The sequence below is a fragment of the Stegastes partitus genome, unplaced genomic scaffold (genome assembly GCF_000690725.1).
Source record: "Stegastes partitus isolate 25-593 unplaced genomic scaffold, Stegastes_partitus-1.0.2 Scaffold27, whole genome shotgun sequence".
Lineage (NCBI taxonomy): Eukaryota > Metazoa > Chordata > Actinopteri > Pomacentridae > Stegastes > Stegastes partitus.
The window spans coordinates 1,260,127-1,282,617 of NW_007577758.1; the positions used below are offsets into that span (position 1 = coordinate 1,260,127).

Genomic DNA, 22,491 nt, shown 5'->3' on the forward strand with positions numbered 1-22,491 from the left:
TGATCTCAAAATTTTGGTCAGTGAACATAAAATCTGCTATCAGTGCTTAAAGCCACACTGGTAACATGATCAGATCAAGTTGCCATGGTGACAGTGCCCTGCTGAACTGCTTAGCCCCTTCAACACTGCTTGCATTTCTATTTGTCAGTTACGAAAAACTCAACACAGCTTCAACTTATGCCATTCATGGCATGTATGCAGCAAGAAAATAAAAAGCACTATCAGGCTGGACCCCACATTACTGGATTAAACGTAGAACCTCATCATAGTCCTTCTGACGACACTGTGGCTGTCATGCTCAGCGCTGTAATTTGACTGACTGATTTGTTGGTCATCTAAACCACTGGTATAAACAGAAGGCTGCTCTGATCTGTTGCCAAGCTGGACATTCTACCATCACACCAGGTATTAGGGGTGTCCCTCATCTTTTACAATTATCATACGTCTGAGCCAGTGCACCGCCGTCAACACTCTGTTCGTCAGCAGGGATTTGTGGTGCACACAGTAAACACAGTACTCTGCTGTGTGGTTTCAGTCTGATCCAGCAGGGCTGCAGTAATACCAAAGAGGTAAAGTTATGCAGTCTCAGTCACAGAACATGCTGTCATGGCACGTTGCTGGCTGACGGTCAGTGTGTAACTGTTCTTCCTCTACACAATAAAAATGAATACGTTTCTTGTAACACAAGTTATATCAGTGATTCATGCTAATGTTATTAGCGCAAGGAAAATAAATGAGGCTCATGAATGTGAAAAATCTGCTTTATTATTCACACAATAGCTAAATAGTCACTACACCACTGCATGTAAAGCAGATCTAAGTGCAATTCAAAAAAATTATCAGCTAAATCATCTTTGTCCAAAAGAAATTAAATAGTTATGAAAGGTAATACTTATATGAAAACAATGCTGAGCACATGTAAATGTGTGCAATTACATATATATAAAACAGTTACTTTACTCTAACTGTTCTTTCTATACTTATACTTGTTTCTGAAGCAGGAAAATTCCTTGGAGTACCATCAATCTACCAGCAACAGTCAGTGTTACTGTGGTCAATATAAACACACAGTATGTTTCATTTCCTGCAATATTTATCTCTCCATCCATCCATTATCTATACACCGCTTAATTCTCTCTAGGGTTGCGGGGGGCTGGAGCCTATCCCAGCCGACTTAGGGTGAAGGCAGGGGACACCCTGGACAGGTCACCAGTCTATCACAGGGCTACACTTAGAGACAGACAACCAAGCACACTCACATTCACACCTACAGACAATTTAGAATCACCAATTAACCTCAGCATGTTTTTGGACAGTGGGAGGAAGCTGGAGAACCTGGAGAGAACCCACGCTGCACGGGGAGAACATGGAGACTCCACGCAGAAAGATCCCAGGTGTCCTAACCGGAACAAACCAGGGATCTTCTTGCTGCGAGGTGATGGTGCTAACCACCGATTGCCCCTTCCTGCAATAAGCAGGTGTGCAATAAACTGAGGCCCCAGAATTTAGACACACATATACAGACACACACACACGCACACAGACACACACAGTTACACTAACACAAAGGTTTTGCACATCGTCTTGTTCTGTACCTGTGATGTTGTTGTAGCAGTGATAATGTCATTACCATATCAGCCAAGCAGATGGCAGTACTGTCTTCAGGACACATTAGTCCAAACTGAACTAAATTTTGCAGCTTTATCCACTTACTTGTAAAGCTACCGTACTTGGCAAGGTTTATAAAACCCTGAGACTAATTTAAAAACACACATACAATTAAAAAAGCACACTGTTCAAGTAATGGAAGTCTGTCAGAGATCTTTGGCCACACTGCCATACTGAGCAAGTCATGGGTAATTAGAACTTTCCTTTATCTATTTTTTTCTTGTTTATTATGTTTACTGTTTTACTTGGTGCTTCTTCCATTTCCTCTCCCTTTATTTGCAAAGGCTGGCTCCTACCAGAGAGAGTTCAGCTAACACATGGATATTATTACAGTTAAAAGAGCTGAGTTTGATACAAAGGATGGTTCAAGTTTATAATGGTTTCATTAGAGAAGCAAAGTCATGCTGTTATGTGTCTGTAGGTTCACACGTTGACTTCACCTTGTCAACAGTTATCTAAACAGCCTGTTCTGGGTGTGAGTGGACAGAAAAACCAACAGATTATGTCTCCAAATCTTTTAGCAGTAATAATCCAGTCCATTTTTATACTGATGCTGGGCAGATTTGGTGTACTCATTTGAAACCTCAGCAGGCCAGCCAGGAGAGATGTTACCACCGAGGTCCCCGGTCAATTTTGAATCCATAAGAGTCTCCCTCATCTGCTGATTCTCCCTTGTTGCTGCCTGCCACACCACCTCCAGCTCCTCCTCTACGTCCCTGGAGGGTTGAGGAAAGTAGAAGAGCAGAGAGTAGACAGAAAACATTCAGTCACTTAATCAGTTATTCCTGTCATATATTTTTGACAAAGTAAGTTGCTGGAGTAACTGTTTCTGGAAACACCTAACAAATAAAGGGGACATAATAACATTCTGACTGATGAACTGAACTTAAGTTAAATTCTTACCAAAGCAATAATTTGAAAAATGAAAATGGAAAAAAATGATTGAATTAATGCTAATACCATGTATGTAGCAGAGAGAAGGGAAGAGGGGTTTAGTTTGAATAACAGATGATATGCAGTATGGTTGTGATCATGGACTCACTATGGGAACAATCAGTGATAACAGGAAGACATATCTATAGACTTTACAATAGACAGACATTGTTGCGTAAAAACTCTGAGACCTCTTCAGCCATCTCTGATGGTTGACTCATTTTTCTTTAAGCCACTCTTGGGGTGTCTGCTGAGTTCTACAGTGAAACTGCTATAACCATCAAGCCCACAGCAGACAATGGTGACATCTGTAGGGACACGCTGGCTGCAGCAACTCACAATGCTCCGTTTTAAATTCCTATCTACATTGTGCAAAACAGCTCCGTCCTTATCCCACTCAGGGCTGCTGGGAATAAAACTGCATGCATCATCTCCTCTCCTGATTATTTCTAAAGTAGTGCTTGAGGCCTTGTATTTTGTGCTTGAAACACAGAAAAGCCCATAGCAGCAACAGACATCAGCATGTGATGGAACAGAAGCCACGCGGAGGCTGTTTTGGTTAAATTTGTGGTAAGCTAATAAAACAGTCAGCTGGTCACAACAGGAGGTACAGATCATGTATATTAACCCGTTGATGGCCAAACAGATGAAAAAAACTTCCATTTAACAATATTGTATTGAGATGACTGAATTAAATGTCCTTCTGTCATGCAACAGACAACTAGTCCTGCAGATTGAAATAATGGAATGGTCAGATTTATTAAGCTTGTAAAGCATGTCTTTGATGCATTTTACTGGAGCCTGATCGATACAGGACTATTGGGGCTAATGCAAATTGTTAGGGAATAAAAAAATCAGACATTGCTACATTGATTAATATTCTTTATATTTATACTTACATCCATGTACAGTATGTTAGAGTTATGCAAAAAGGGAAAATGATGGGGTCATTATTCATTAACTTTTCAGCAATGTATGTCACAAACCAGTTAACTTAACACGAAGACAGTGCTTGACTCTGCACCACTGTCTGCTCAGCTGTGATACATGCTCTGCAGGCTGAGAGTACTGTTAACAATGGAGTCGGAGTGTGCTCTGCATGACAACCAATCTGACAAAATTGTCCTAAGCATCTTTTTCTGCAGTATGTTTAGTAAAAATAAGCTTTCACATTGGTGCATATTGGACAAATTGTACAGACACTGACAGACCTGTGCCAGTCCTGGATCACCAGTATGTTTTCTATTTATGACTGCAGTCTGTCATCTGATTGCATTTTCCAGGTCAGCAGTGAGGCCTCAGTAAAATGAGGGAGGACTACACAAATAATAGGAGGGGACTGAAGTGTGGTGGACCAGGGATTACAAAAAATGTTTCTTTTACTTTGAGGCAAAGAAGGTTAGGGCAAGAGGAGAGGAAAAAGATCACAAGCCTGTGACGCAAGTAGCATTTATTAAGATGTTACAGTTAATAATTATTAACTCCTTGTGATCCAACAAAATTCACTGCTGCAAACCAAGCAAAGCAAATGCTGTTTGGCTGAGTAACTCAGTGGCAGGGGCAGACAATCCACACATCAGCTCTGCTAACAAAGCTGGAAGAAGACACCAACTTTTCATCTCTAAAGATGAAGTTCTCAAAAATGTGCTAAAATTTGCTAAATCAACAGTCTTTGGCTCAGTGGTGGGCTAATAAAATGTTACTGATTGTCTGTGGTTTTCAACAAGAAAGCAATAGTAACTTTATAAACTACATCAGCATGTGTGGCGCAGTGATGGACAGGTGAGCTGTCCAGGACGTACCCTGGCCCTCGCACACCGACAGCTCAGACACACTTTACATTGATTTGCTACATTACTTTGATGGGCCGGCTCAAACCTGGTATACCACTTGATCGGACTGGGTTAAATCTCACAGACAGATCTCATGAGCACACACAAACACTGATTTACTTGTGCCAAGAATGCTCCCCTCTTTAATTACATGTTGTAAATAAAACATAAAGCTTTTAAAATATGTGTGGTAGATGGCTTTAAATCCTCCTGGCCACAACACTTACCTCAATGTAAGCAAGGATCTTTAAGCTAAAAAAACAAGAGCAGTTCCTCATCAAGTTAACTCACCAGAAGCAACCCGTCATGTTGCAGGGTGGGACTTTCTGAATTATTAATCTTCTTCAGACTCTTTTTCTGGTTTGAACATGTATAGTTGAATGAATCCAGTCTTACAAGTTGGCATTGTGTTGCATAGATCGGTTTCACAGTGTTTGAGTAGAGTAATAGGTGAGCTGGTGTGCTGTGAATGCACATTGATGTATATGTAACTTTGATAAACAGAGGTCAGTTTTTAGGGGTTAAATCAATGACTGGAGAGGGACTTTAACCTCATGGTCTGCATTGTTTGTCTATCATAGAGTGTGGGACTTGATTAAAGAAGTGTATGGTTTTATATGTAGTATATGGTCCAAGACGGTCCTCAAATTTTCCCCAGCTGATGTCTTCCCAGTCAGTACTGTGAATGACAATGTGTGACCATGTGTTAAGACGTTACCAAAGCTCCATACTTCCATTCTCCTGTACTGTAGGTCACATGATTATAGTTAAACTTAATTCGCTGAGGAGGAAAGTGAGATACAACGTAGAGCTTCACACAACAGCCAGCAAAGAGGCACTTGAGTTAAGGTTGTTGTGTCAACACACTGTTCCCGCGGCCAGAAATACAGCTTTTACTTCAAAGTCCACCACTAATGGCAACTAATGACAGAATGATTATTTTATTTTTACATGTGTGCATATATATATATATAACTGTTAGAGAGCAGTCTTTTGCAGTGTGTTATAGTTTACATTTCAGAACCAGATGATTCTAAATTATTTTCTTATCCACTATCCACACAACAAATACATATTTGCACACACACTTGAGACAGAGCTGTGTGTGTGTGTGTGTGTGTGTGTGTGTGTGTGTGTAAGTAATGTTCAGTTGGATGTGTCTCAGAACATATGGCATGTAATCAGTTCAAGCACAATTTCATTAACGCAGGTCATGAACTATATCTTCAGATTGATGCTTGTTGGCTGATTTTTGTAAAGTAAAAGTACATGAACTTCAGTTGAAACAGCTAACAACTTACTATTTTACACAAAAAGGCAAAGACGGAGAAATAACGGTACCAGAGAAGAGCACATGATATTGTGTGTGTGTGTGTGTTGTTGCTGGTATAATGGCTGATGCATTAAAGCTCTTCTGACACATGTTGTCAGCACATCAGTTCAAATGCCAACAACTGAAACAATCAACTGCCCAGTCTGGACCCACTTAGCTGCTTATTACAGTGGAGGGAAACTGAGCATAACACAAAGGTTGTGTATTTACAATGAAGGAACAAGTTGCAGAAAAATGTCCTACAAGAAAGCTAAAGACTAGTCTGTGCACAACCTTCTGGTTTGAAGAGGATGACAATATGTCCACCTTCTGGCTCAAAGCCAAATGAGGGAAGGTTGGTCGGATATATGAGTTTATAATGGATAAGGATGTCTAAATTTAGTTGGAATCTACCACTGTAAACTACCACACAGTGCGCAAATAATATAGCTGGGAATTTAATTTTGTGGAAGTTGCTTGTCTGTGTTAAAGCATTGAAACATAAAACAAATGACATGTCTAAAGTCATTCCAGAATACTAACTACATTTAGTTTAGAGCGTTAGTCTGCTAACATTTCCTAGTTGGCACTAGTACATCTGAAGATGATAGTAGCTTCATTAGTTTAACATTGGTGCTTTATGTAAATGTTCTTAGTCTTACGACTGGCTTGGCCCTACGGTTGGCCAAAGAATCAGTCCACTGCTTTACATGAAATTACACAGATATTCAAGTTTCCTAGAGGATGAAATCTAATGATTTGGAAATTTCTTGACCTTTTATCTAGCACCAATAGGTCAGCATTTCTTAGTTATCCCGGGAAAAGCTTGATATCTATCAGAGAAAATATGTAAAATAACTCATGACATACCAGACAGTTTATCCTTCCTGACTTTGGTGATCAGGGTTCTTTGATCACCAAAGTCATGAAGGATAAAATGTCTGGCAATCCGAAAACCCTGATGACAGCTCGAATAAGGACAGCCGCCACCTTGCCCGGAATAGGGAGACCTGGGCACCCTCCTGGAGCCAGGCCTGGGGGGGAGCTCGCCGGGGAGCGTCTGGTGGCTGAGCCTTGGGGCCCTGTGGGGCTCGGTCAGGCACAGCCCGACAAAGTAACACAGGGCCACTGTCCAGAGGGCCCACCACCATCAGGGCAAAAGATTGGGGTTGGGTGCTATGCCCACCAGGTGGTAGGCAGGAGCTAGCGTCCTGGCGTACCGCCTCCTCGCAGCATAGACTAGCTCTGGGGACATGGAACATCACCTCACTGGCGGGGAAGGAGTCTGAGCTGGATGGATGGATGAACTTTGGTGATCTGGTGGCTTTTCCTTATGGGCCACCATGAGGTTGACATTTGTAGTGAAATGTCTGAACAATTGTTAAAGACCCCCTCCAGTTTTTATCTGCTGGAAGAAACATCAGAAGCAAAACAAGCAGTTGACAGCATGGCTGAGTACTGGTGCACTGATGGCCGTCTCAAAGAAGCACCTGAGGAACCAATTCTGAAAGGCTGTTCAAGATCCTTGTTAATTGTTGGTTTCTTGCTGAAGTCACAAAGTACATTTACTCAAGTACTGTATTAAAGTACAATACAAAGGTACTTGTACTTTACTGAAGTGTTTTCATTCTATGCTACTTTTTCCTTCCACTGCATTTCAGAGAGAAATATTGTACTTTCTACTTCACTACATGTATTGGTTACATTTAAGACAAATATTTGGCACAATAGATAACATAACTAGCTTTTAAATACAAAAAAGATCATTCTCATTGAGCCCACAGCCCTATGGGAGGAAGGTTGTGATCAAGCCTTTGAAAAGGAAGAGTGCCAAATACCAGGAGCTCTTGGATGACTGCAGGGGAAAAGGTTGGCAGGCATGGATACAGTCTAGGATGGCTGTAGAGGATTCCCTGCACAGTCAGTGTGGCGAATGCTCACAGCCATAGGAATAATAGGGAGGGAGAGAAAGACAGCAGCTCGCCAGATGGGGGAGGCAGCAGAAAGAGCCTCTTGCTGGTTATGGAGCAGGAGAGAGGAGTGAAGCTGGAAGCCAGGAGGATGAGATGGGAGATGGACTTGGCCACCACTGCTGACCCACCATCAGGAGGGTGTTATGGTTCAGGGTCGAAACACTTGATGATCAAAGGGCACTGTCTGACTACATCAACTCCTCCTGGCCAAGGCTACACCAAAGGTGGATGAAAAAGAAGCATCCTCGGATGTAATTATATTCAGTGATTTTCAAACTTGTTGGCTTCTTCCAAAAAGTATTGTGCAGTTGGGATTACAGCTCAGATGTCTATGAGCTGTTTTAAGCTTTACCAAACATAGATTTTTCTTCTAAATGTCTTGTTTCATTTCATTAAATGTTAAAATTATGCAATATCTCACCAAAAATTAAAGATTAGACAAAAAGTCTAAAACCTGGAAACAGACTGTATATTGAAATTTTACTATTTCTTCTTTCCTCTCCCAATAACCATCGTACAAGACCTCTGATTTGTATATAAAACTGAATATAAAGTAGTAGTTATCTCCACCTGCAGGCGCTACAAAAGTAGCATGCTGATGGATGATAGATGATGATGTATTGGTAGTTTTGCAGAAGTTAAGAATTTGAACACCACCAATGGTCACATTACAATACAAGCTATGGACGAGACTATAACCACAGACTATATATATATATATATATACATATGTACACACATCTATTTATTCTTATAATGACCAAAGGGATGTTTTTGAAGACAAAAAAAAGACAAAAGACAAAAAAAAATCTTATGTGTTTCTGTTGAAATGAGGGCTTTCCTTTCCTTCAGGTCCTGTGAGACCACACATTTATCTCATTAACTTGACTGTGAAAAAAAAGGGAATAATCATCTCATTCTTAAATAATGATGTTACTTTCGGAGTAACATAACAGACTGACTTGGACAAAAAACATTCTGTCCCTTGTCTTTCTTGAGTAAAGACCCTCACAAACTGTCTGTTAATTACTTCCTTCTCAAACAGTTACCCATGGCAACCGCTCTCACCATTGCTTTCTCTGAAGCTACAATACAAAGAGAAAGCTTGCTGCTATAAGAGTTGCAACATTCAATAGGAGTGTGTGTGTGTTTGTTGGAAAGCAGTGGTGACCGCTAAGCCACACAGATGCAGTCTGACCTCCTGTATAGAGGCTCAGCAGTAGCTCCACCATCCCAGAACACTTCCCTCCATTACAATTAGCTTAAGTCATCTCAGGGTCTGGTCTATGGCTCTGCGGCAGAACAGCTCCCTATTTGTTTTCCTTCCTCTGTTCCTCTGTCAGTTCAGACAATAACATCATCCACAGTTATTCTGAGCAGTGGGGTGTGGAATATCGGTCTGGCTGTGAGACAGCTACAGGGAACAACACCAGCCTCAGACTATCAGTCCTTAATTATTACTTTAACAAAATATTTCTCTGCAGTACACTTCTATGCCATCCATCCGTTATCTATACACCGCGTAATCCTCACTTGGGGAGGGGTAGAGCCTATCCCAGCTGACTCAGGGCAAAGGCAGGGGACACCCTGGACAGGTCACAGTGTATCACAGGACTACATTTAGAGACAGACAACCAAGGACACTCACATTCACAACTACGGACAATTTAGAATCATCAATTAACCTCAACATGTTTTTGGACTGTGAGAGGAAGCCGGAGAACCCGGAGAGCACCCACGCAGCATGGGGAGAAACTGGCGACCTTCTTGCTGCGAGGCAACGGTGCTAACCACTGCACCACCTTGCAGCCCCCAACACATATGCTCACGTACTAACTCAATTTTAACTATTTATCCACAGATAGACATTTTTATGGTTGAGTAACACCAGATTCAGTAACTGAATATGACACTTTTTAAATCAAACTCTTAGATCGGCGTCCCAGAGCAGGTTTGGAATTTGAAACCCAGCATGCTGAGGGTTTTTTGCCGTCACATATAAGACTGATGATGAGACTGTTTTCCATGCAGGTGTTCTGTCCTGGATGTATTCATCACGTACTGTATCTCCTGCAGCCCTGATTAGTTGTATTGTTAGGATGAAGCTCTTTCTTACAGATTTGTAAGGTACATTATGTTGCAACAATAGCCGAGTCCCAGTTCAGAGGCTGCATCCTTCCAAGGCTGCATTTGAAGGCCGAGTGTGTCAAAGCGGCGCTACGATGGCTGTCCCATTTCATTAGGACATGAAAACTCTTTGAGATGTGGCCGACAAATGCATCCTTCTTTCCCACGGATGCATCAGCTGCATCCTTCACAGTCCCACATATCCCAAGATTCATTGCGTGCCGGTGACAGTTTGATCAGCAGCTGGAGTTTTAACTGACTGAAACAATTGACTGAAAAGATGGATTTATCAGCGGCTGAGGATTCTACTTTTAATGTTACAGCTCACTCCAATAGCTAATGATACAAATGCTAGAAAACAACAGACTTCAGAAACTTAAACTTCGATTTAAAAAACAAATTTAGTTATGTGAATTTGTTGATGTGAGCCGCTGCAATTTAAAATGTGTACTTTCCAGTTATACAGCTTCAGTGTTTGAGTTGTAATTTACAGAGATTGTGGTGACTTCATAATATTTTCAGTTCCTATTAGTGTTAATGTTTTTCAGACAGTTTAGTCCAGTACAGTCATACAGTACAAGCACCTCAAGTTCTTCAGGTATATAAAAATATCAAAAACATAATCCCAATTTTGGGATCCATTTCAGTGAAAAAATTGGTAAAATTTCAAGGCTGTCCTCTTATAAAAATTCAGCAGTCCAGGTTGCTTGACAACAGGAGCGGCGCTATGGGATGTGACGACGAAAGCAAGAAGTCTGTTGTGGGCTGGACCGTCTCATTTAACAAACACTTTGCACAGCCTTTGCATTCTTTGAAGGACCCATAGAAGGATGCGAAGGCTCCATCCTTCCAAAGATGCAGCCTTTGCTTGAACTGGGATATGGCTACTGAAAGTAAAAGACACATCAGCAGTGGTTTGCTTCAACAGAGTAAAGAAATGATGTCTTAGTGGTGGTTTTAAAGAAGTTTTCCTCTATAAAAGGATTATGGATTATGTCTGAAACCAACTATGTTCTTAAAGCCCAAATAAGCCTTCACTGGAAACCAATGGCTAAAAAACAACCCACAGTGACTCATTTGTAAGGATTACAATATAATCATAGCCAATCAGTCATTGTCATGTGTCTTTCTTGTGAAATCCAATCAAACATTTCTTGGAAACAATCATTACATGCAAGTTTTAAAAGTCTTGATGACTACATGATCCTCACAAGGAATACAGCATCTGTGTACCAAGAAACAAGCAACTCAGAATCAGCCACGACTCTCTCTGCTCCTTTTTGCATTGCTGGATAAGGCAGACACAAAATCACTCCTGAACCTGATGGCAAACCAAGGCACGATTAAGTACTACTACAACGTGTTTATGGGCATTCTTGGGCTTCTGCATTAATTATGCACAAGCTTCCAAGTGTGTATGCTAAACTAACTGTGAACCCAGTCTCAAACTGTTCTTTATCTACCGCTTCAACTATCTTCCACTAAATACAATAACACCTATTCAAAATCCGGTGAAAATCCCATCAAACAACTTACTTTAAACAAATTCTACACACACGCATAATGGATTATGAAAACAGTTTGTCAGTCAGAAGGCTTTTGCAAGAAATCTAATGAAAATGGAATTTGTATTTCTTGGAAGGAACATAATTAAAAAACATAACCTGCCTTTATAAATACGAAATTATAAATAGCTCTTTGTTTAGATGCAGCAGACCAGTCAAAGTTTTTAATGGCTGGGTGTGAGCAGAGGACTGTATTCAAAGGGGAAAAAGTGATCTGAAGGCTTAGTCCCCTTCTGAGCTCCTGGAAGTCTAAGGCGGTGCTGCTTCCCTGGAGGCTACACAGAACTCAGCAGGCAGGCGGCAATCACAACCTATCAGCATCTCTGCTGCCGTAGCATGGGCAGACTACAAAGCAGTGGATCAGAGAGAAAGGAGAATGAGGCAGAGATAGATTTTTCTTCTGTTTAAGGTGAGAAGTTTGTCTTTAGCCTTGTGAATTGATACTTAATTCTACTGTAAATGCTGTAGCTGAGAACAAGGCAAACCTGGTTTACCAAAACCACAAGATGTAGAGGAGATACTATACTGATTTCACATTTTTACTGTGCTGGGTAAAATAGCTTCTCTTGCTGCAAACATTTACAAGTCAGTCATGGATTCATCCATATGCATCCCAGTGACCTGGTAAAGCTAATCCAGCAGCCATGCAGTTTCACAAAGCCTGCCATACAGTGGTTTGTACTGTGGTAAAGCCGGCAGGTTAGTGGTTTGTGTGGTAATGTGTGTGATTTGTCATTAAGATGCCCTCAGGACAGAGCAGGACAGGATCTTCTAACAATCTGATTAGCTTGCTTTCATTTGATAGCAGCAGGCAGCAGGCCCAGAGATGGAGCTAAAAACAGACTAACAGGGGAATAAAGGGGAAGTGGTAGATTGTTTCAGGAGCATTAAAGACCCAGCCTTGAAGTTTTGAGAGTGTCACACTGTAGCACTGTAATATTTGGGCATCATGTATTATCTGGAAAAGTTCAAAAATATATGTGAGAATGCGCAAGAAAAATTCACTGCATAGTCCACACAGCAATACTCGATTCACGCCAAATTCCAGACTGTTCCAGACTTCTTGGAAGGGTTTCCAGATGATATCCTTCTTCGAAGTACTAACAGCTAAATGTTTATTATGTAAATAAATGGTTTTATACTGATAAGCCCCAACACGAACACCCCTATCAGGTGAGGTGTGTAACATTAATCATATTGTTACGATGCAAGGTTTTGCTGGGAACCCTGGGTCCTGGATTTATGTGGATCTAACCTTGACATTCACCAACCACCTAAACAGTGTTGCAGACCAAACACAGCTCCCAAGATATCCGTCTCCCCCAGCAGAACAACATACACACCACAAAAACTTTGCATGAAAACAGAAAGCATTTTACTGAAGCTGCAATGATAAAACGCTGCCCAAAGCATCATTATTATTTTTCCGTAACATAATGAGTAAATAATAATATATTATTGTCCGTTCATGTTTTTAGTCTCTTTTGTGTTTTAGAACCAAAAATTAGCTGAAAAAAGGTAAATAATTTAAAAAGTGGTTATTTACTATAACCATAAAAGAACGATGAATGCAGCCATAAAGGTTAAGGGATTAGAGGGAACCTTTCGGGAAAACATCTGTGTTCACCTTTCCAGTAACTACATTGCTGCGTAACTCATAAATGTTCAGACAAGCTTAGAATATTTGGATATTTGTGATGCTGTGTGCTTTTGCAACTTAAATATTTTAATGCACTTTCTTAAAATGAAACTAATTTGATCAAAGATTCGGCACAGTTACAAGGTATTTGGGGCAGAGCTGTTTTGCATAGAAGTGTGTAGTGAGTCACACACAATATTTTTTGTCTTGCTTGCTCTGGTCCAAGCTGTCTCACATACTGGTAAACATTGTAGCTGCACCAGCTGCCTGCCCGCTCCAAACACCATGACGAACACTCTGTTTGTATGATCAGTTTATTTAATCTATTTTTAGAATTTTATGTTTCCGAAAACAGAGTAGGGGCATTAGTCTTTGTTTTTTCCATACTTATTTAGATCTGAATAATGCTAAAATCAAATTCCATATTTTTCCATACTGCGTAGGGACTTGTTGTGAATGAGAATGACATGTGAGACTTGGAGGGCTGGTAGGTAGAAATGGCTGAGATTCAACAGATGCAGTGTGAAGAAAGGGTCTTAGAATGGTCCTGTGCTATCTGCTGTGTCCACTGGTTTATAGAGATGTCAGTTTATCTCCTGAACCCAGTGATTAACATGGAAATTGTCCAGTCATGTAAATGGTGCAGCTACCATTGGGAAGGAGTTGAGAACATTTTTTAGAAATATGATATCTAAACCTGCATTGAATGCTTTTTGACCTCTTTTGTTGCTAGTTGCTAGTGTTGCTTATTTGAGTGTATTACAGTGCTATGAAGCTGATTTAAAGGTACAGCAGTATGTAAAGGAAATATGTTATGAAAACAGCTTCCAACATCAGCAGAAGTAACACTCACTTTAATTTAGTGTCATGTTGTTCTCTGCTTGATGAATTAAATTGACCCTTTTACCTTAACATCTAAATGTGATCTTTTTGTTTGTAAATGCTTGACTTTACTCACACTCTACCTGTGTCGGTCTGCCTTTTGGTGCAGGCTTAGTGGCATACAGTGGATTTATTATCGTCTTTCCACTGAGAAAAGCTGCCTGCTGGACTTAATGCTGATGAGAGCACTGAGAGTGAACTAAAACTGGGGATGGACAATATATCATTACCCAGTTATTATTGGCAGATAAGTATGAAAATGTAATTATTGTTATTGTTCAGATACTGAAAACTTAAACAATAATTCCACTGCATGGAGGACGCTGTGAAGTAGGTACATCGCACAAAATTCAGTTCTGAGTGGTAATTTGTCACCTCTCTCTTCCTCTCTGCTGTCTGTGTTGCTACCTTTTTACACAAAGATGAGGAACACGAGCACAGTGGATAGTGTGACTCTGCAGGGCCAAAGCTGAAAAATGGATTTAGGTTACAGCCTCTTGGGTTGATGACAACAGTGTTTTGTTATTCATATGTGGAACAAAATCAACCCCTATTGGAGACACAAGCAATTTATCAAGCATTACAGTAAGAGGAAAAATGTGTGAGATAAATACTATTCATACTGATAGCAGCAACAAGTAGATCATCATCAGTTATTAATGATTGGTTATGGGCGGGCACAAAAAAATCCATATTGGTGCATTTCTAAACAAAACAGTAAAGTTTCAGGCTATAAAACCAAAATAGTAAGTTAAAAAATATTAAAAGAACTGCAGTTAACAATCACCCATGGGCTTTAATAAACCTTTCAAAATATAAAATAAAAATGTTTAACATAAAAATCTAACTTAAATTTGATTAGTAAGACCTAAAGAAGTAATTGCTAAGCAAGAGATTTTTTTTGATGAAATAAAAAAACCTGTAAATACTCTTGGAGTATGTCAGAATCAGAATCAGAATCAGTATCAGAAAAAACTTTATTTATCCCAGAGGGGCAATTATGTACTTCTGGAGTAACCTCAAAGACAATCTTTCACATTTCTGTATTGCAATTCCTTATTATTTATAACCAAACATTTGATTGTTAATATACCTATGATAAGGTGAAAAATTGGACTTATAATCAGATCTGCAGTCTGATGTATTTTCTGAGGGTTTAGCTTAAACCTGATTTTTGTCTAGACATCTCTTTCTATTTCTAGTCAGTAATTGTTTTGTTGATGTTCTGCCTCCATGCACACCTGCACACACACTGCTGCCTCTCGCTGTCGCTGGCTCCCTGTGTTATCGGTACACACACCATGTCCTCTCTCTTTCTCCTCCTCTCATTCACACATTCTCTCCCTATCCTCCTCCCTCTTCTTGCATGCCTGCCTCCTACTGTTTCTCCTCCCTCCCGCTCTCTCTCTCTCCTCTCTCTCTCTCTATCTCCCCGTGCACCCCTCCTACCGTTTGGACTGCAGCAGTTTCTCCTCAGCCTCCTGTCTTTCTCTTAGCAGCCTCTGCAGGTGAAGGATTTCCCTCTGGTAAGAAGCTGTCCTTCCCTCCGCTGCCTCCTCCAACGCTGCCAGTCTGGTTGACGCCTGCCTCCGGTACACCTGCACATACACATTCACACAAAGGAATGAGATGTGGAGTGTTGCTATGAAGGAGGTGGATTTACATGAAGGACAGCACAGCAGAGACAAGTGGAGTGAAGGAGGGGGAGTCACACACACTGGGACAAGGTGAGAACCAACAACACACACACACACACACACACACACACACACACGAACCTGCATATCTTCTGTGGATAGGCTGGTATGAGTGCAGCTGTACTTCTACTGCTTTTTGTTTGGACTTTTTGTTTGTATACGTGTCAAAGACATAACATTTTTTTTGTGCACTTATATTTAAGCCACTGTGTCTACAGATCTGCTGGTGGTGCAGCACACACACTCATACAAGTGGTAAATATGGACTAGTTTCCCTTAACTCATGACAAAAAAGCAAAAGAAAGGCCAATAAAGCAAAAAATAATCAATGAATGAAAATATCATAAGAGAGCAAGAGAGGCTGTGAAAAATACAGATGCACAAAGACACATAGAGGGTAGATGCTGTGTGTGTTGCTGCTCTGGGCTCTGCAGTTAGAGATGAGAAAAACAAGGTCTGAATAAGGACAGACAGTGCTTCGATCAGCCTGTTTATTTGTGTGTGTGCACAGGAGTTTATCACTCTGTCTGCTTGCTAAAGGGTAAAAAAACATGTTGCTTTGACTCTTCCTCTTTACATAACGTCTCACTGAATTGGTGGCTTGCCTAGATTTGGTCACATGACATTTTTTTTACCGGAGCAGTTAAGCAAAGGGCCTAATACATTAATACAGATGATAGATTTGCTACTGATTTCTCTATCCATAAGGCTGTATCTCTAAAGCTCTAACCCCTTTTTTAAGCTCTAGCAATTATAGTAGAAGATCAGAGGACTGCTGAGTTGTAATCATCTAGACACTACATCCAGCCACTCTCACCAGTTGTAAACAGAAAGCAACACACTACTTAAAATAAGGCCTCTCTATATAAAACCTTTCATTTAGAAAGGCATCAACAACTGTTGACAATTGTTTTTTTAAATTCGGAATGTCTGTACCTTACTATGTTAAGTGCTGTGAGATGACATATGTTGTGAACTGTTCTATATAAATAAAACTGAATTGAATTGTCACATGCTTTTCCTTGGGCAAACAGTCAGTCAAGCTAGACAGAGGGCTTCAGGCTCATGTTCTCCCAACAAGAAAACATGAAGTAGGTGCATGTTCATTGTAATAACAGAGTGCTGTTGAAATAATGCAGCATCATGTTTCTAAAAGAAATGGTTTCCTATGAAAACAATGCAGGAAGCAGCTTTTGTCAGCTCAATAGCTGTACTTCAATGATATTAAGTATGAACTATCTGCAGGCTTTGGAATTTCATCACGTACAGACTTCAAAGCGATAATATCTCACTTTGTATGATTCAATCAATAGTTGTCTGTTCTCGACATATGCATGCGTATTGTCCAACTGTTGCATGGCCATTCCATTTCCATATTGCTATTTCCTCCACAAGGTTAGAAGCTGTTGTTAAAATGGGACAGCACCTCTTTTACAATATATTAATTCTGTTTTTATTCTACCAGTGCAAACATTTAAGTTAAGGAGTCCACAGAAAGAAAATAAAACCATCTTCCAAATCACATTGCATGTACTTTATATCGCCAACGTCATCATAATAATCAATTACCATTTTCTCTTTTTTTTTCATTTTCTTTTTATCGATTTTTCATTTTGTAGACAGACACACAAACATAATGAACACGAAGACCTTTTGGCGAGTATTTAACATCAGGGAGATAAAACAAAAAAATTGTCTTAAGAGACTTGCAGAGATTTCCAGTTGTGAATGGAGCAAGGAGAGTAAGAGAGATAGTCCTAATTATGACAATGATAGCAATGATATTAACAGTGATATTTAACCAAAGTTTGCCTGAAGTCCGGTCTAATGGTAGAAATATATGCAGTCCATTTTTGGCAGTTCTCAACAAATACATGTTTATGCATTCTCAAGTTAAAAGTAATTCTTTCCATCACAAAGATACCATGCACAGTGTCACTCAAATCATCTATACTGGGTACCTCCTTTTTTTTAGTCATTTCTTTGTAATGGATTTCTTACAGGCCACCAATAATATTCTAAACAGGTATTTATCCTTGCTCCTCCAGTCAAGTTCCTCCAAACTGACGAGGTACAAGAAATTGAAGCAGGGCAACTCCAAAATATGGGAAAATGATTTGCCTCTTTGCTTCCACAATGTCTCCAATTACCATTTTTAAAACTGATAAATAACTCCCCACGCCACAGTCAACACAACTTGTACTGATATTAAATGTCCGTTCTGTGCTTTGGTAACAGCAACTGCTTCATTATGCAGTTTTCTACCGTTCAACACACATACATTAATTTACATATATTTTCACTCATGTTGTTAAAGCCAATCCAAACCCTCTGAGCATTTTAGTCTGTCAGACATAATTACAGACCACAAATATAAACACAACCATCACACAACAGCATGACGTTAATGCACACACCATCATTCGACCCACAGTCAAATTGAAAATACCTGCTATTAAATAAAGAATGGTGGTCAAATAATGATATCAGCACCATATATCATTACTGTGCCGTGACATCGCTAGAGCACAATACGTGTGAGTGAAGTACGCGAACAAGCGCTTACCCTTACTCAGCGCATATAATTTACGACTTTATCGCTGCACACTCATGTCATCCTTTAAATCATGGGCAACACACAGCTGAACACCAAGATACTGTACATGACTCAGGAGGCTGCTGTTTTCATTGCTTAACAAACCAAATATGTTATAAGATTCTTTGTCTTTTCTTATTATTTCTGTATGATGCCATTTATTCTGTAACAATGACTGCTGTTCATTGCATAGTACCACTCTTGGTGTTCCAGCACATTTTGATTCTGTTCAATATTAGCATATACCTGAGAGCATCTCTTGTTTTACTGACACTTGCATGTTAAACATTTTTATCCCTTTTTTCTTTCCTCTAGCAAGCAAGCATTAGGAGTTTGAGGCAATTAATATATTTAGTGCATCAACAGTTCAACACTTGTAAACATCTCACAGGCTGCGTTTTTCACTCAACCAATATAGCTGTGAGGCTAAATGCAAGATATGCAAGACATGTTGCTCTGTTTCTAGAAAGATGTGTGTGCAAGAGGACACACATTGCAAGGTGTGTTTCAGTGTGACAGATGATATGCAAACTGCGATTTAAGCAGTCAATCATAGTGTTGCAAGTAATGTGTCTGACTGATTAAGTACCCAACCTGGCACCTCACAAACAGGCCTGTGTGTGTGTGTGCGCGTGTGTGTGTGTGTGTATGTGTGTACAAGTGAGCGAGCAAAAGAAAGAGAAAGAGCAGTGTAACAGTCAGTGTCACTGGATACATAGTAGCTAGAGACGACAATAAAGTAGCATAGAGAATTAAATTAGGACAAATGGTAAAATAATTTAAACATAGCTAAAACAAAGTTCATCAATGCTAGTACATAACATAACTGTTATGTCATAACATACAGCACCACTATGTTGAATTTTATACAGGCTTGGCCTGTAATATAACTGTATTCATGCACACTTATTCCTGCAGAAGTGACTACTCTGTGCAGAATACCATGTAGTTATTAGGTGGCAGCACGACATCAGTCACCACTCTTCACCAGTCTGATGTACTTAGAGGCCAGCAACAATAACAGGCTATTTTGACTTGCTCCACACGGAAAAGAAAGAGCAACTTCTAAAAACCTGTGTTCTCTTTACAAAAGATCTCTGATTCTTGTTTCTGCATGTTTGACAAAGTTATATTAAGCTCCACTGAGCCAAAACCAACACTGAGCAATAAACACTCTTAAATGCACGGATGAAGCTTTGTTGTCTTTAAGACCCCCTCTGGTGAATATCAGGTTTTTTGCTTTGATAACATGTCCATATACAACCCCTGGCAAAAATGATGGAATCACCAGTCCTGGAGGATGTTCATTCAGTTGTTTAATTTTGTAGGAAAAAAGCAGATCACAGACATGCCACAAAACTAAAGTCATTTAAAATGGCAACTTTCTGGCTTTAAGAAACACTAAAAGAAATCAAGAAAAAAATGGTGGTAGTCAATAATAATTGCTTTTCAGTTCAAGCAGAGGGATTTATGGAATCACTCAATTCTGAGGAAAAAAATTATGGAATCACCCTGTAAATTTCCATTTGCAAAACTAGCACCTGCATCAGATTAAATCTGCTCATTAGTCTGCAGTTAAAAATTAGTGCTCACACCTTGGAGAGCTGTTGCACCAAGTGGACTGACATGAATCATGGCTCCAACATGAGAGTTGTCAGTTGAAACAAAGAAGAGGATTATCAAACTTCTTAAAGAAGGTAAATCATCACAGATTGTTGCAAAAGATGTTGGTTGTTCACAGTCAGCTGTGTCTAAAATCTGGACCAAGTCCAAACAACATGGGAAGGTTGTAAAAGACAAGCATACTGGTAGACCAAGGAAGACATCAAGCGTCAAGACAGAAAACTTAAAGCAAAATGTCTTGAAAACAGAAAATGCACAGCAAAACAAATGAGGAACAAATGGGCAGAAACTACAGTCACCAAACTGTAAGAAACCGCCTAAAGGAAATGGGATTTAGATACAGAGAAGCTAAAAAAAAGCCATCATTAATACCTAAACAGAAAAAAACAATGTTAGAATGGGCTAAGGAGAAGCAATCGTGGACTGTGGATGATTGGATGAAAGTCATATGCGGTGATGAATCGCGAATCTGCATTGGGCAAGATGATGATACTGGACACTTTTGTTTAGTGCCATTCCAATGAGATTTATGAAGACAACTGCCTGAAGAAAACATGCAAATTTCCACAGTCATTGATGATATGGGGCTGCATGTCAGGTAAAGGCACTGAGGAAATGGCAGTCATTACATCTTCAATAAATGCACAAGTTTACATTGAAATTTTGGACACTTTTCTTATTCCATCAATTGAAAGGATGTTTGGGGATGATGACATCATTTTTCAAGATGATAATGCATCTCGCCATAGAGCAAAAGCTGTGAAAACTTTCCTTGAAGAAAGACACATAAGGTCAAGTCATGGCCTGCAAACAGTCCGGATCTCAATCCAATTGAAAATCTGTAGTGGAAATTGAAGAAAATGGGCCATGACAAGGCTCTAACCTGCAAAGCTGATCTGGCAACAGCAATCAGAGAAAGTTGGAGCCAGATTGATGAAGAGTGCTGTTTGTCACTCATTAAGTCCATGCCTCAGAGACTACAAGCTGTCATAAAAGCCAGAGGTGGTGCAACAAAGCACTAGTGGTGTGTTGAAGTGTTTTTTTGTTTGTTTTTCATAATTCCATAATTTTTTCCTCATAATTGAGTGATTCCATATTTATTTTCCCTCTGCTTGATCTAAAAAAGCAATTATTATTGACTACCACAATTTTCTTTCTTGATTTCTTTTAGTGTTTCTTAAAGCCAGAAAGTTGTTGTTTTCAATGACTTTAGTTTTGAGGCATATCTGTGATCTGCTTTTTTCCTACAAAATTAAACAACTGAATGAACATCCTCCAAGAATGGTGATTCCATAATTGTTGCCAGGGGTTGTAGTGTGGTGTATGGTATGGTATGGTATGCTGAAAGACAGCAGAACAACGCAGTCAACATCGGGGAGGAACATTTCCACCTTAAAAACCGCAGTGTACCGATGACAGTCTCAAAAACATGGATTCACACTTCCAGGGTCTCAACCTAAAGAATCAGTTCTGTCAGCTTGCCGGGTGGGACTTTATGGATCGTACTTCTTTAGAATCAGCTTTTGTTTCAAACAGTCATGGCTGGAACACTAACACTACAACTTGCCATTGTGTAGTGCACAGCAGTTTTATAATGTTTGAGCAGAGTTGTAGGTGAGCTGACGTGCTTGAGCTTGTTATATATAAGGCAGGAAGTAGGAATACCGTCTTTAGCGGTTTAACCAGTTACTGAAAGAGTAATATAAGGCTACCTAATACCTAACATACTGGCTAATGTAACTTTATGGTGCAATCATTAGGAAACTTCTTTTTTAAAAATATTTAGGACAAGACAGGATGGCCCAAAACTGTCCTTGAAATAGTATATTTATTTTTCATGTAATTGCTTTGGTTTGTTAAAGAAAATTGAGCACCTAACTTCTGTGGAGTCCACAGAGGACATATACAGTGCACACTTACTTGAAGCAAAGTCAAAGGCACAGGGTAAAACTCAAGAGAAAAACTGTGTGAAAAAATGAGCACATGTTAGAAACATGATGCACTCAACAAAAGTTTGACCACTAAAGAACAGCAGGAAGCTGACCTTGTCTCAGCAGTTTGACTCTAAGGCCCTGCTGGCAAGCACAATCTAAATATTCATCTGAATCTTATCTGAATCTAGTCTCCTCATATACCGGGTACTTGGTCAGTTAAGGGCCTTTTCCTTATATACTGCCTTTTTCTCTGCCCAGCCCACACACTAATTCTCAGTTGTGCTCTGTAATGAATGGAATTGGTGTTGTATGTTGTAGAACTACAATCACAGAATCAAAATGTCTCCAACCCCCCAGGGAGGGAGGAGGGCACCAGCATCAGCCCAGCTGAAGCGGTGACATTTAGCCTTCACAACAAGCTGAGCTGAGCAACGCAAAACCAATATATTCCTCCTCCTAGCTGTAGCCCAGAGGCTGCTGACCTTCTCCACACAATAACAAAAAAATACTAAAAATTCAGACAACTCCAGTGGAGGACTGTAGCTATGTTAGGATTTTGTTTGACTTACATTTTTAACACTTTTTCATTTCTTTTCGACATACCTCTCTTTAAGTGCAATTCTTGTTACACAGTACAAATATTTTCTGGGTGGAGAGGAGTCTTTTATATTTTAATTGCTTTGACATTGAAAAGAACTACAATACCTTCC

The 22,491-nt window shown here is 39.8% G+C and overlaps 2 protein-coding genes across 2 annotated transcripts in view; one reads left to right on the forward strand and one right to left on the reverse strand.

Annotated features, from left to right (window-relative positions):
• Nucleotides 1-1,889: 1,889 nt before the first annotated feature.
• cep89 (centrosomal protein 89) overlaps nucleotides 1,890-22,491 on the reverse strand; it is a 73,529-nt gene continuing 52,927 nt past the window's right edge. The window contains exons 17-18 of the mRNA XM_008297918.1: nucleotides 15,381-15,529; nucleotides 1,890-2,384 (exon numbers count right to left, since the gene is read on the reverse strand). Of these exons, the coding sequence (XP_008296140.1) occupies nucleotides 2,186-2,384; nucleotides 15,381-15,529 (348 nt within the window). The 3' untranslated portion in view covers nucleotides 1,890-2,185. The remainder of the gene's footprint in view (nucleotides 2,385-15,380; nucleotides 15,530-22,491) is intronic.
• Nucleotides 15,595-22,491, forward strand: part of LOC103369239 (E3 ubiquitin-protein ligase RNF182) — a 33,101-nt gene continuing 26,204 nt past the window's right edge. The window contains exon 1 of the mRNA XM_008297907.1: nucleotides 15,595-15,658. Within this exon, the coding sequence (XP_008296129.1) occupies nucleotides 15,595-15,658 (64 nt within the window). The remainder of the gene's footprint in view (nucleotides 15,659-22,491) is intronic.